This window comes from Fundulus heteroclitus, chromosome 17 (genome assembly GCF_011125445.2).
Source record: "Fundulus heteroclitus isolate FHET01 chromosome 17, MU-UCD_Fhet_4.1, whole genome shotgun sequence".
NCBI lineage: Eukaryota > Metazoa > Chordata > Actinopteri > Cyprinodontiformes > Fundulidae > Fundulus > Fundulus heteroclitus.
In genome coordinates this window covers 14,537,459-14,553,046 of record NC_046377.1, presented here as the reverse complement: position 1 = coordinate 14,553,046, position 15,588 = coordinate 14,537,459, and the positions used below count along the sequence as shown (strand labels likewise).

The following is a 15,588-nucleotide window of genomic DNA, read 5'->3' as shown; positions in this document are numbered from 1 at the left end:
ATATGGGTAACAATAAATATTGAAGCATATTATACTTCTTGGTAGGATTGGTAAAATCCTGTTACCTGTGTTCCTTTAGATAAGAGGAAATTCTGGAAACTTTTTAAACACCAGTGTCACTGTCCACAGTGAAGCCAGTTTTATATCACAATAGACAAAGATGATACTGCTTAAGAAATAAGTTCCTGCTCCTAAATTGACACCTTCAAGCTCAATTGAAAAGCAAAACTGCCCTTATGACGACGCCAACTACTCCCTGGATAAAGGTTTTAAGGTCAAAGGAAACAAAGATGAAGCTACTTGGCAACAATGACAGAAAAAATATATGGATGGATCAAAGTAAGGCTGTCAAGCCCAAAAAACGCCGCATAAACTGCCAAGCATGGTGGAGACAGAATCATGCTGAAGTAATGTTTCACTGCAAGTGGTAAAGTGATATATTAAGTGTATGGAACATTGAAGATAGAGGACTGCCTTGGTTGGAACTTGCTCTGCTGTTCCAACAGGACCGTGGTCCTGAAAAATAAACTAAAACTGTTTATGGGAAAGCTATAGCAGGCAAATATTACGCTTTTGATTATAACAAGGCATGAGGCTTCTCTGTAAAAAGCAAAAAATACAAAAAAAAGGATTCATAGGTGTGTATAATCCTTTTACCATATTCAAAAACCTGATCCAAACCCACCAATAAAAGCCTGACATCAATGAGGTTCATGCAGATGATAAATGTATAGAATCCGCTGACCCAAAGGGTAGATGCAGTGCACTGAACCATGAGATAAACATGCACATGTCTATATGAGTTTTGTTTTTTTTCAAGTGAACTGATGTACTTAATTCAAGTAATCAGTGTTCTGATGAAAGAGTGTTTTGAGATTCTTCATGGAGAAAACAGATGCCTGAAAGCTTTTATCTCTGTAACGGCCAGTTTTAATGAAACATCCAAAGGAGTGATCCATTTATGTGTAAAAACATTTAGAAACCCCGGGAATATGTAGCATGTTTAGAGAACAAAGAGAGTGATTAGGGTGGAAATACTTTAGTAGTAAATAGCTTCCTTACCTCTCCTAAATGAGGATTAGGATTGAATCCGCAGAGATTGCAGACTTTCTTCTTGCATTCGGTGCACAGACTGTAGTTGGGGGCGTCTGATGAGCCAATGTTCAGCTCCAGGTTACACAGAGGGCAGTTTCCCTTGGCAACCGAAGCTGGAGCCTGAGCAGAGTCAGCAGCTGGGGACTTCTCTTCCTGCTCCACAGAGGTGTGTCTGGGGGGCTTCTTGGAACCAGCAGGCGGGGTGTCAGGAGCAGAGCCGGAATCCAGTGGCGATCCAGGGGCAGAGAAAGGAGAGTCGGGAGGGGAACCGGGATCAGAATCCGGAGGAGAACCTGGTCCAGAGTCCGGTGAGCCAGGTGGAGACTCTGGCACTTTGGTTTCCTCTCCAGAAACGAGAGTGGTGGCGGAGCTCAGCAGCGATGAGCCGAAGCTGAACATTTGAGATGCAGATCCAGGCGGTTTAGCTGACTCCGTCAGCCCCCCTAAACCCCCAAACAGCTTTCCAGCCACAGATTCCTCCTGCTTTGGTGCAGCCTTTGCAGGAGGCTTCGATGACTCCATCAGTCCACCAAACCCACTGAATAGTTTCCCTGTAACAGACTCTGCGGCTTGTGCAGCACCCGCAGGGGGTTTAGCTGAATCCGTTAGCCCTCCTAAACTGATACCACCCAAACCCCCAAAGAAGCTGGATTCCTGTTTGGCTTTAGCTGGAGACTGCTGAGGGCTGGACCTCTGCTGAATGGGGCGCCCTGTCTTGGGGTCAATTTTGGGCGACCCTCCCAATGAAGAGCCTGGAGAAAGGGGTCCTGGAGATGAAGGACCTGGGGATTTCTGCCTTGGTGTTGTTGGTGGCGTTAATCCTTGTTCAGATGTGCTCTGCTGCTTTATGAGCAGTTTTCCAGGCTTGCCAGGTGCTTGTCTCTGAGGCGAGGGAGGGCCTGAGCCTGGCATGGGCTTTGACATTCCAGGGGGATCCATTCCTCCCATCGCTCGCTGCATCTGACAGTTCAGACAAAGCCACTCTTTACCCTGAAGACAAAAAACAAAAGAAGATAAGTTAGAGTTTTTATAAGATTGTGTGGCTCTTGAGGCCTTTGTTCATTAGTAGCTTGACAGGAAGAAGGGCAGAGAGAGTGGAACAAAATACAAGAAATGGCACAGGGTCAGCAATCGAAACCTGGGGCGGCTGCTTCCAGGACTATAGCCTTCAAACTTACATGTCTTAAAGAATTATACCAAGAAAAAGTTCAATACTATTGTTGCTCATGTTAGCAAATGAAACTCCTTGTATAGATATATTACAAATATAATCAAATATTTCAATCCTTTATTTCTTGTAATTTTGATGGAAACAAAACAGGAGTCATTGTCAAATAATTTTATTATTTTAATAACATTAAATCCTGAAAAATTCATGGTGTCACATCCTAATCAGCTAATTAACTCAAAATACCTACAGGGGCTTCCTGAGCCTCTAAATGGTATCTCACTATGGGTCAGTAGGCTACGCAATCATGGGGAAAACTACAGACTTAAAAATTGCCCAAAAGACACTTACTGACAACCTACACAAGGAGAATAAGCCACAAAAGTATAGTGCTTCAGAAGCTGGTTGTTCACAAAGGGCTGCATCAAAGCTTCTTTATAGAAAGTTAAGTGGAAGAAAAAAGTGTTGGAAGGAACAGTGCTCCCGCAACATGGATAACCACAGCCTTTTAGAGGATTATCAAGCAAAATCCGTTCAAGCTGAGGCTTGAGTCAACTACGCACAGACAAACACACATGGGCTTGTCATAAGCCACTCTCGAACCAGAGACGACATCAGAGGCATCTTATCCAGGCCAAGGAGAAAAAGAACTGGACTCTTGCTCAGTGGTCCAAAGAACGCATTTTAGATTAAAGTTTGCATTTTATTTGGAAAAATCAAGGTCCCAGAGTCTGAAGGATAAGTGGAGAGGAACAGAATCCACGTTGCAAAATGATGTTTCTACACTACAGTCATGATTTGGGCCATCTGCTGGTGTTGGTCCACTTTGTTTTCTGAAGTCAACACAGCCATCCACCAGAAAACGTTTAGAGCAGTTCACAATTCCTTCTGCATACGAGCTTTATGGAGATACTAATTTCATATTCCAGCAGGATTTAGCACCTGCTCACACTGTACCAAAAGCTGCTTCAATAACTGTGGTGTGACTGTGCTTGATTGGCCAACAAACCCCCCCTGATCTATGGGGGTTTGTGAAGAAGATGAGAGACACTAGACCCTACAAATCAGAAGACCTCGAAGGTTGTTATCTAAGCCATCTGGGCTTCCATTACACCTCAGCAGAACCACAGGCTGATCTCCTCCATGTCATACCACACTGATGAAGTAATTCATGCAAAATAAGGTCCAACAAAGTATATATTGTATAGAAAAAAACACACTTTTAAAAACCCTGATATTTCTGTTCAAAATATCCTTATCCTTTTAAATATTCAAATTTTCTGAGACACTGAATAATAATTTTATTATCAGCATGCCCCTTTATGTGCAATGAATCTATATACGAGTTTCGCATTTTGAAATGAGTTAAAATAATTTACACAATATTGTTTTTTTCCCAGACGTACTTGTATATTGTGCTGTACAACTTGGCCCTCTGCTAAACTAGATCCAGCCAGATCACATTTCACACTGTTGTGGGATGAACTGAAGTGTGTATGTACATACAGTGCCTCGCAAACACATTCGTATACCATTCTCAATGTAAACCCACATACGTCAGTGTGTGTTTTTGGGATTTTAGGTGATATATTAACACTAAGTGGTTCACGATTCTGAAGTGGGAAATATTTTCTTTGATAGTTCCATAAATACAAATGGGAAGAATGTGGTGTGATACCCGACGCCCCCCATTTAACACCCGGGCAACCAATTTCCATGAGAAGCCGCCTAATTATTAAACAGAGCCACCTAATTATCAAATAGAGTCACCGGTGGGTAATTGAATCTCAGTTTAAATCCAGCCGTTAAAGCTTCAGAGGTTTGTCAGAGAACACCAGTGAACAAACAGCATTAGGAAGATCAAGGGCACCGCAGACAGATGTGTAGACATTTAAAGCAAGTTTACATTATATCCCAATATCCCAATAGGTTAGCATCTCACAGAAGGCTTTATGAATCATTCAAAAACTCAATCTGGCAAACCTACCAGGAGATGGCTGCCAAACTAAAACGACAAGGTGACCGAGGGGAGCATTAATCAGACAGGCAGTCAAGAGATCCATGGCAACTTTGGAAAAGCTGCAGAAATCTAAAGCTATGGTGACAAAATCTATTGACATCTATTATAATTGGGAGTTTGCAACAAGCCATATAAGATAAAGGGCAAATATGTCGGAGAAGGGGCTCTGGTCAGACATGTTGGTGGTAGCAACATACTGTGGTTGGGATGCCGCTGGTCAGACTTGGTAGGAAGATATGTTTAGCTAAATGCTTGGCCATCATGGAAGACAGCTTGCATAAGGCATGAGACTGGGATGGAGACATACCCCGAAAGCCATGCAGCTGTAACTGCAGCCAAAGGTGCTCCAGAAAGACTTAGGAGGCTGAGTACAAATGCGTAACACATTTCAGATTTCTATATGCATAAAAATCTGAATTAACTGTACACGTTATTTTCTTCTGCTTCACAATTATATGTTACTTTGTACATACTTATTGCATAAAATCCCATTAAAATAAATTGAGTTTGGCGGTTCCAAAGTGACAAAATGTATAAATGATCCAAGGGTGTCACTACCTTTGTAAACATCCGGCATTGTGTGTTAAATTGATATTTAACACACAATAACGGATGTTTGCAAAGGTATTGATACATTGCATTTGTTAAAAGAGAGAAACTACAACTTTAAATGCAACAGTAGACATTAGCCTTCTCTTTCCAGCCTAATCTATGGGACCTTAGTGTGATTTCTGACTCAGCAATGTCCACAGAGTGCCACTCAAAACAGTTACTAACAAAACTGCCTAATCTCTGCAACATTTGAAAACTAAAGTGTCCTGCTGAGGTACTGTTTCACTGCCAGTGGAATAGTTGTACTGCACTACTTTTTATTGAGTTTTTGATTCTTATTGCCTGCGTGTTTTATCTACTCTTTTTGTGTTTCGCTTTCACCATGAATGATTTTGTAACAATCCTGTGTGCAAAGGGCTTTATGAATACAATCCACCCCATAGGATTACATAGAGTTTGTCTATGTAAATAGCCAAATGCTTGTCTTTAAATAGCCAATATTCTTTTTAAAAAAAGCAATTCAAGATTACCAAGAATTCCACAATTAGCCAGATCTACTAAGTTGTCCCTTGTAAATGTTGATAATACAGTTGTTTGCTTTCATAGTGTTTACTTTTGCTATACCAAACACCTATTGCAGAGAAAAAAAAAAAGAAAAAAAAAAGACATTGGCAGAGCCTTTTGTTTGGATATCTCCTTGGTTTCCACAGCATGTCAGGCAGTGTTTATAAAGCCAGCTGTTGACAGTTTGATCCCCATCTAGAAAAGGAGCAATGCATGTGTGTGTAATCATACTTATGGCCTACTACGTATGCTGCAGGGCTTATTGTATTGAAGTGTAAATAAAAAACTAACCTACTACAATGTTGGTCTACCCAGGTGCTTTTGGCTCCTTATGGCTCAAGGACCCGCCCTTGTAATTAACAGGTTAAAAAAGAAAGAAAAAAAAGCTCAAGAAACAAAAATATATTATGCTAGGTTTAATTCTTGCCCATCAGCACTTTCAGTTCGTGTGTGAGTGAATGTCATCACTTGCTGGCAGAGTTCCTTCCTGTGGCCATGATACGAGTCACCTTGGTCAACATTCCCTAAGTCCATATGGTCCCTCTGCTTCTCGGACCGTATGTGTTGCTCTTATAAGCAACATGCCAAACTCAGGGATAACCAATATGATGTGAGCAGGGTAGTGCTGGATTCTGCTCTAGTTTGAAAACGAGCACCTGAACCACTTTATTTTTTACTTGTTACTATCTGTAACACTTAATGTGTATTCTCCAAACAGGCTATTTTATGCTGTTTTCCTTTTTTTCCGATCTGACCTGCAATTTCGGGCTGAATAAGATTATTGTTCCTTAATTGCACAAAGAAATGTGCCACTGGTTCCACAACAGAGGTGTTCGTTTTGAATTAAAACACAAAATCGAGATACAAAATCTTTGTCCATCAAGTATGAAAGCAAATGGGTCTACTTTCTGTTTTTTTTTTTTTTTTTTTTTTTTTTTTTTAGAAAACTCAAAAAAATGCAAACTACAACATACTTTCATAGGCTAAAAATAGTGGAAATTCTTAGGTTGGAGGCAAATTAAGTATAGGAAATAAAAATGTTCAATGTTAGTCTTGCCAATCGGAACACAGAAAGAAAATATTCAGATTTCAATATCCGGGTAATTTTTGGTGCAGCCTTAATTTCAAAATGATGGTTGCTTTTACATTCCTTTATGATCAACAATTTTAGAATTATGATAAAGCTGGCCTCAAAAGGATATATTTTTGTACTTTTTGGGGATTCTATTTTGCTTTCTGACATTTAATGCCAATAGCACTGACAGTACATGACTGAAGATTTTGTTTTGTTTTTTAACAGAGAAGCACCAGAATTGAAGACTTGCAGCATGAACTACATTAGTGACTTGTGTACATGACTCAGTATGAAAAAATGTGCTGATATTATGTGTGAACATTGGATAACGGGACATCTGACCTCACTACATGTAAAAAACAAAAAAAAAAAAAAAAAGAAAACACAGCTTGCAATCGGGGTCTTACCGCGGAGTCTGGTGGGCTGAAGCCACACATGCTGCAGACCTGGTTCTTGCACTCAGTGCAGGTATTGTAATTGGGTGGGTCCTTAGATCCAGTGTTGAGCTGGGTGGTTTTACACAGCGGACAAAGTCCAGCTGCAGGCTTTCCAGCTACCTGCTGACCGGGAGGCCCAGCACCCTTTGCTGGCATGGAGCCTTGCTGCCCTTGAGGTTTTGGTCCAGGTTTTCCAGCTTCTTGTTGTGGTGGTCCGCCTTTTTGTTGGTAAGGTCCCCCCTGATCTGGTCTGGGTGACTGCTGCCCTGCAAGTCCTTGACCTTGCCTGGGGGCCTGCCCAGGGGGTCCTTGATCTGATTTGGGCCCTTGACTTTGCCTTGGTCCTTGGCCAGGAGGACCTTGACTGGATTTTGGCCCCTGGCCAGGTGGTCCTTGCCCTGGAGGACCTGATTTGAGTCCCTGACCTGGTGTCCCCTGACCTTGCCTCGGTCCCTGACCAGGTGGTCCTTGCCCCGGAGGACCTGATTTCAGTCCCTGGCCTGGTGTCCCCTGACCTTGCCTCGGTCCCTGACCAGGTGGTCCTTGCCCCGGAGGACCTGATTTCAGTCCCTGACCTGGTGTCCCCTGACCTTGTCTCGGTCCCTGACCAGGGGGGGCTTGACCTGGCTTTGGACTCTGCCCAGGAGGGCCTTGACTTTGTTTTGGGGGTCCTCCCTGCTGTGGTCCCTTTGGTCCCGGCCCCTGTTGGGGGCCCTTCCCTGGTGGCTTCCCTCCTTGCTTGTTCTCCACTTTTGCTGATGCTTCACCCTCCTCCTCATCCCCAAACAGTCCAAACTTGGGAATGTTAACGGCATCGCCCATGGATGAGATGGAGGATGTCATGGACGACACAGCACTGAGGGGGTTTGCCCCACTGAGGAAGCTGGAGCCAAACATGCCGGATGATTTAGTCTCTGGGCCTTTTGGCTCCTGCCGGAATCTGGATTCAAAGAGGCTCAGGGAAGATGGGCTGCGGCCCGGCGTGGGTTTGCCTGGTGGACCCTGGTTGAAGGCATCTACAGTTCGACTTTTACTTAAACCAGCTGGGCCCCTGGAACCCCCTATTTGTTGCTGAGCATCAGATTCTGAAGGTCTGAAAGAAAAAAAAAAACAGTCCTTGTTATGGGCATGTGTGTATAAACAACAAACATAAAACACTGAACTGCATATAAAATTTTAACAAGAAAACCGGTCCAACGGTGCATCTGCGCCATATGTGTTATAACTGGGACGCAGAATTTAACATCTGGCATTATAAAAAATCTAACATCTAAAAAAACAGCAATATGTTGTTTCTGCTGAATCATTCGCACTTGCCTTGACAGCAATTCACAACTTCAAAAATTAGGCTCAAGACTAAACTGATCTACAGAAAATGGTCTATATAACAATCTCGCTATTTTTTAACCCCAACTTGAATTCTTTAACATTTTGTCTTGTTTTAACTTCATACTCGAGCTGAATAGGATTTTATCTGATTGACCAGCACACAGTACTGCATTGTGGTGAAGTAAATGAAAAGGGTAAATGTTCTTCAAAAATATTCAAGTAAAAAAATGGAAAATGTTGCATTTGTATTTTCCCCCTCACGGACCAACCAAATATTCCAGGGAACCATTCAAAGGGCCCTACGTGTCTTTGCGAGACGTTATGCTATGGGATGTTTTTTTCCACCCTCTGCAGAGACAGTAAAAGATGTTCATCTTCGTCGATGAGAAGACGAGTGAGGCTAAATACAGGGTAATCCACGAGGAAAACCCATTAGAAGGTGGAAGAGGCTTGAGACTGGATTAGAAGTTCACTCTCCACAAGAACACCACCTCTGAACATACAGCCAGCTGCAGTGGTATGGTTTAATTCAAAGCCTAGTCATGTGTTGGAATGGTTCAGATAAAGTTTCGACTTAAATCCAATTAAGAATCTGTGGCAAGACATGAAAATTGATTTATGACAGAAGCTCTCAATGCATTCGGACTGAGCTTGAGCTATTTTGCCAAGAGGAGTCAGTAAACGTTTTAGTCTCAAGCTATGTCGAGCTGTGAGAGACTTATCCTAAAAGACCAGCAGCTGTAACTGCAGTTAAATGTGGCCCCACAAACTACTGACTCAGGGAGGTTGAATACAAATAGATACCACAATATTGATTTTTTTTTTTAGTCGCAAACAAATTGAAAACAATCATTTTTCTATTAAACTACTTTTCTGGTTGCAATGAGACAATATGTGGAATATTTGGCATGTACTCATTTGAACTGTGCTATGTACTGTACATAACTCTGTACGATGTTCTAATGTATCCTTATTGTGCTCATGATACACAGGTGCAGCCACAGCACTCTTTTTAGACTTGATCAACACATCAGCGCACAGAAAATGGGTAACTTTTAGCCTTGGAGGTAAAGCTGACAGAAAGATGACTACTGAAAAACGACACAGAGTGTAGATTGTTGACAAAGAACGAGAAACACTTAGCTATACGCTGCTTGTTAGGTCAAAGTGAAAGGGCAGGTACACACAACCTGCACAACTAATAAAGCACATGCCGACAGGGTGTTTGGAGAATAGCACTAGTGCACTAATGGACCTACTGGCTGCCATTGGTTAAAGTATGATGCTGCATGTCTATAACACACACACATACATTGATTTCTGCTGTTGCAAAGGTCCCTTGGTGCCGTGGTATATTTAGATAAAAAATATTAGGCAGTTAAGTTTTATGTTGCAATGAATGTAGTATGTGATTATTTTCCTGGCCTGCATAAGCAATTTCTTACTGTAAAGGGTTGCAGGCAATCAAGGAGGGTAACACTGAACTAGGGATAAGCATTTAATAGTGTTGTTTGCACTTATTGTGAAAGATTTCTTATGATAATTTGGATTTGTCAGGCCTATTTTAAAATGGTCTAAATTTTGAAGATTGTGAAATACAGTTACTATGGGCAATTTAATGTTGGAAATCCCCCTTCTTTATGTAACTGGTGTTGTGGAAAAGCCAGTTTAAAAATAGGTATGTTATTTAAAAGCAGTAATTTTGTTTTTGCAGTGACAGACATACAGTTGCATAAGAAACTGCAAATAAATTGTAAATATTTTTTAATAATCACTTTTGTTATAACAATAAATACCATAAACTATATTGCCCACCCCTTGACTAAACTATGAGGTGACTAAGGAGACTAATTCACATAGTTCACATACCACAGAATGCAAAAAATAAAGAAAAACATTCAAAGCCAATAATTGTACTAAAGCAGTTGTAATTTAAAGCTACGTTAGTCACTATCACTGCTTCTTTCTTGGCTGAAAAACCCAATTGTAAAAAAGATTAGCAAAATAACAGATGTTCAAGAGGGATTCTTTTCTGAGCCAAGTCTCAAGTCTTCTACAAGGGTGACTAAATCCAATCTGATGGTTGTGAAAAGTCCAAGTCAACCCATGAATCTTTAAGATGCAAATCCAAGTCAATTCCTAAGTCCTTGAGGTGTATGTCTAACTCAAGGACTGATAATTTGCCAAAAGGCCAACACATGCTTCAAGTCTGCTGAAGAAAAGTAATTTTCAAAATTGGATGAATGAGATCCAGGCTGCCTAAAATGTACGAATTATTTAAGGTTATGAAATGAAATAATTATTGTTGGGCTCAATTTAACACATCAACATTTGATATCTTCATCAGAACATCCAATTAAGGATACAAAAAACGATTCCCTACTGTTAATTATTTGGTAACTACTAAAGTATATTAGGCACATATATCACACTAAAAGTTTTAATATGCACTGATGCTCAGACTATTATGGTACAAATCGATTACACTGGTGTTGAACTTCTTAATGAATAATATGGGATAGCATTTTATTTTAATGACATGTTAATTATATTTATTGATGTAGTTTGCAACATTTTAATGTTCACATTGAAACGGTCAACTTCTTTCTATATAGCATAATACATTTAGGGTCGTGTTTTTATTTTTATTTTCCAGTAGCTTAAGGATTTTTCAAATATTAGGAGACCATGTAATAAATCTGCATTCAAACCTTTTGTTCAGTTTCCACAGGACATGGGTTCCAGGTTCAGCAGTAAATTACCAAGCATAGAACGAGATGCAATCTACTGACTAAAGTATCCTAACCCTGACCTAAAGTATCTGTTTAATGACACAAATAACTTCACAGCAAGAAAATTAAATGTTTAAGCTAAATTAAGTTTGTTTGTTTTCAAATGTCCCAAAGTCCATCCATCCATCTTCTGACCCGCTTAATCCCTCATGGGGTCATGGGGGTTGCTGGTGCCTATCTCCATCGTTTACCAGGAGAGAGGCAGGGTACACCCTGGACAGGTCGCCAGTCTGTCGCAGAGCAACACAGAGACAGACAGGACAAACAACCATTCACGCACACCTAAGGACAATTTAGAGAGACCAATTAACCTTACAGTCATGTTTTTGGACTGTGGGAGGAAGCCGGAGTGCCCGGAGAGAACCCACGCATGCACAGGGAGAACATGCAAACTCATTGTTTGCTGTCTGCTGCAAGGCAACAGCGCTACCCACTGTGCCACTGTGCAGCCCTGTCCCAAAGTCAATTTATACAAAGTTCAGTTTCTTAAACATCTGTGTGGTCAAGAGGGTGTGTGAATGTAAGTCACAGTGATTATCATTTGCTTACTTTCTTTAAATGTTTGCTTGATAGAAACACTAAATTAAGACAAAGGAATCTGTGAGCCTTTACTCTAAGATATGATTGCGAAACATTACAAAGAACTGACTAGTACATGTTGTTCTAGTGTTAGTGTTAGTCATGTATACATACATTGAGAGTCTACTTGATGTTAAGGAAAGGTTTGGCATGTAGCTTTAAGTTCAACTGAAGTTGCAGACTCAGTCCCCATCACTGAAAGCAAAAGCCCCTTTTCCACGGTCGGCTGTCAATGCAGCATTATACATGGCTCCTCCTACTCCTTTCTATCGGGTTCAGCTTGCAGAAGGCAAAGCATACAAGAGTTTAAACGTGACGAAACAACAAAAACAAAACGCAGGAACAATAGAGAAGTGGCTCTGTTATGGTCCTTCAAGAAAATTCTGCTTGGGGCCTCAAAAAAACCTTGGGCTGACTGTCGGCAAACATTAATAATTGGCGTAAAAGCGCCGCAGTGAGTATTTTCAGCACCACGGACAGCGTTGAGCCTACTACCAAGAGATGGAGCACTGCTTCTACTACGGGAGGAAAACACGAAGAATCCGGGAGGAGGAAAGACATTGAGACAGAAAACATTATAAACATCAACGCCTCTGTTCTATTTATAGTCATATTAATATTGATGCACCCCCCCACCCCCATCTCTAGCTCGGATAAAAATAAATTTCCCCCAGTTGAAGCCAATTAACACGGAGACGCATCACTTCATCCGACGCCTATGGAGAGACATCTTCCAGTTATAAATAGCCAACTCCTAATATAATTAGCTGGTTTTTCTATTCTTGAGACGCTACTTAGGAAAAATATACAACTATCCGGGATTTTCACCCTCAAATAATGGTTGCAATATCAGCGTGGTTTGGTGTTAAGATGTCGTTCAAAATGCAGAAGGTGGGAGGGAAAAAAAACACGCTGGGCACGACATATTTCCTTACCCAGCAGGCATTTCGACCATTTCTCACAAATAGGCTACTGGAGGTGTGTCTCCTCTCTGATTTCACACAGAACGGCCGATCAAATCGGACCCTTCTGGTGACTAGGACGTATTCGTTTAAAGAACGGTACACGCACCGCGTTCAGAGCAACAACTAACCCAGTTTTAAAGCGGATCTTGCCGATTCGGTCAGAAAAAAAAAACATTTTATTCGGGTGCTGTCGACTATTCTTCACAACGAGTCTAGGAATAGATTAGGGTTTCTTGTGCGGTTTGTAGGTTTGAAATGGGTGCAGCTCCTTATTGCAATATTCCCTAATTACCACACAAACATCCACCCACGCCTCTCACACACACATGCTTGGTCAATATAGATATTTGATGTGCATTAAATTGAAATCCCTGCCTTCGTGCGGCTGCTGGACCTCCAGGTTGCCTGCCCTGCGCCCTTGACATCGCGACGGCCAGCTGCCTCCTCTCATCCTCGCTTAGGTTGACCGGAGTGCCGTCGGAGACCCGAACGAAGCCGCCCTTCCCGTCAGGTGCCAGCCCCGCCGGCAGACCAGACAGCGGCCCTTCGCCTCCTTCCAGGCTCGCTTCGTTCCCCATGATCGACCCCTCCCGTCCCCCCCAGTTCTCAGATGAATCCGAGACCCGTTTCTTTAAAAAAAAAAAAAAGATTTATCTTCGATAACGGTGATCCTTGGAGTATCGAAGCATCACGGAATATTTATATTTCTGTGGTTATTTTCCTATCCGGTCGCGCTTCTCCATTTCCTACGTTTCCCGTTGTTGTTTTTTTTCTGTGCCTCGCAGCTCTTCAGCTTCAAACCACAGTTGCCACAGTTTTCTGTGAGGGGGAGCCTCGTTTTACTAGTACTCATAACCACTGAAAGATTTCCGGCACACTGCACAAAATAAAATTCCTATTTTTATTTATTGGTGTATTTACTGCCATTACTCCTGAATTCGCGCAAGCCTAAAGCGAACTTGTTCCACTGAAAGCAAGTCATGTAAAACTATCTATATATATCTATATATATCTATATCTATCTATCTATCTATCTATCTATCTATCTATCTATATATATATATATATATATATATATATATATATATATATATATATATATATATATATATATATATAAATAAATGAGAGAGAGAGAGAGAACATATATATTGAACATTAGTAATTAAAATTGAAATAAAGAAAATCCGAAGATCAAACGTAATCATTGTTGTTCCACGACATTTTATGTATTATTCCGCCGTTATATTGCATGAAATTAGTTTGTTCCATCTTAATTGAAATGCACACGGTTTTAACTTCAGTTAAAATTAAATAATTTTGTTATGGTTTATTATGCTGTCAGAGACAGCATCACCAACCCTAACAGTCATGTTTTACAACCCATCATATTAATTTGTATTTTGCGTCACAAGAATTCAAGGCAAGTATTCAAAACATTGAAAAGAAAAAAAAATCTGACTTTTTATATTTAGCCATAATCAAATCAGTATTTTTTTAACTAAACACTGCCTGCTTTATTTTGAAATATGAACTTCCGTTCCTCTCTGAATGGCTAGTTATCTAAATGCAGGTTGTCCAAACACATCCCGACCCACTGCGCATGCTCCACCTTACAAGCGATCCCAAGACATCAGTGGAGGAAAATATATACTTGAAGGCGACAACTATCATTGCTATATATATATATATATATATATATATATATATATATATATATATATATATATATATATATATATATATTTAGGGTGACCGATAAATCCAGACTAAGAATTTAACAGAAAATACTCTAACTCTGAATATACAAGAAATGCCTTTTCCCCAGTCAGTGAAGAGCAGATGTAATAAACAGTTTGGGGTCAAGAATCCAGGGATCCTGGGATGAGCTTTACAGTGATGTGACTTGCAATAAAAAGAGCTTAAGGCAAAAGTAAAACATCTGGCATCATGATTCCAAAATCCTACGTATCTAATTTTAGAGGAGTATGCCATCATTAAATATTCAAAAACATAGATAAGACATCTGCAAAGGTCTCCAGATGACTCATAGGTTGAATAATCTCTTTTCCTTTTCTTCAGTTTGCGGCTTTTATCTCATCCCTGTAGCCTTTGTCTTCTCAGACAAATTAATGTGAGGCTGAATATTGGCAGAACCCTGTGATGAAATCAGGTTTCACTCATTGAAGCCAGATAAGTCACAATGGATTCTTTATCTCCTCCTCCTCCTCCTCCTCCTCCTCCATTCTCTCTCTCTCTCTCACTCTCTCTCCGTCTCTCTGAAGATTCGATAGCTTGTGTGAATGAGCACTGCGAATGATCAAATGGTTTTAAAATAGAGAGGCAGCAGAGAATTCCATCTCCAAAAAGACGACCCTGCTTAGGCACCCATGTGAACCTGTAAACAGTCATCAGCCCACATGCTACAGATCTAACCTGCAGCGTATTTAGGACTACTGTTTTGGGAGTGTGCATAAGCAGGAAGCAGGATATTAAAACCAGTCGGCTGTGCTCTACGTCAACGGGAAGTGTAGCGATATGACACCAAGTGCTCATTTGCCGTGTTGTCTGTGGGAGCTGACGGGCAGATGTGTCCTCATTGGAGCTAACTCACAGCCTCGAGCACCTGGACGGGAAGCTTCAGAGTAAGAGCATGTGACAGCATAGATCATCATCTGAGCCCAATTTTAGATGTGATGACAGCAGGCAAAAAAGTGTGATGCCGGATATCTGGCGATCACTGGATATCTGTGGCTTATGATAACCCTCGCATCCTCGTGAATTACTGTTTCAACGCTTCTGACGCAACGCTATAGGTACTTTTGAGGACGATTGCATTTTAGGCCCTTAGAACAGGTATGTTTGGTGTTTTCAGATTTAAGGAAATGGTGTTCAGCTCTACCATCTATCATCCACATATAATAATAAAAAAAAAAGATTATGACCTAGTGAGCTAATTCCAGGGCTATTCTACAAACTGTAGAATTTGGACAAGCTTTACCTTTCCCCTTT

General features: G+C 40.9%; 1 protein-coding gene across 1 annotated transcript in view; it reads right to left on the bottom strand.

Annotated features, from left to right (window-relative positions):
• LOC105931149 (protein piccolo) overlaps positions 1-13,396 on the bottom strand; it is a 68,571-nt gene extending 55,175 nt beyond the window's left edge. Inside the window, 3 exon segments of the mRNA XM_036148970.1 lie at positions 1,063-2,085; positions 6,882-8,004; positions 12,952-13,396. Coding sequence (XP_036004863.1) covers positions 1,063-2,085; positions 6,882-8,004; positions 12,952-13,154 — 2,349 coding nt within the window. The 5' untranslated portion in view covers positions 13,155-13,396.
• Between the last annotated feature and the right edge of the window lie 2,192 nt (positions 13,397-15,588).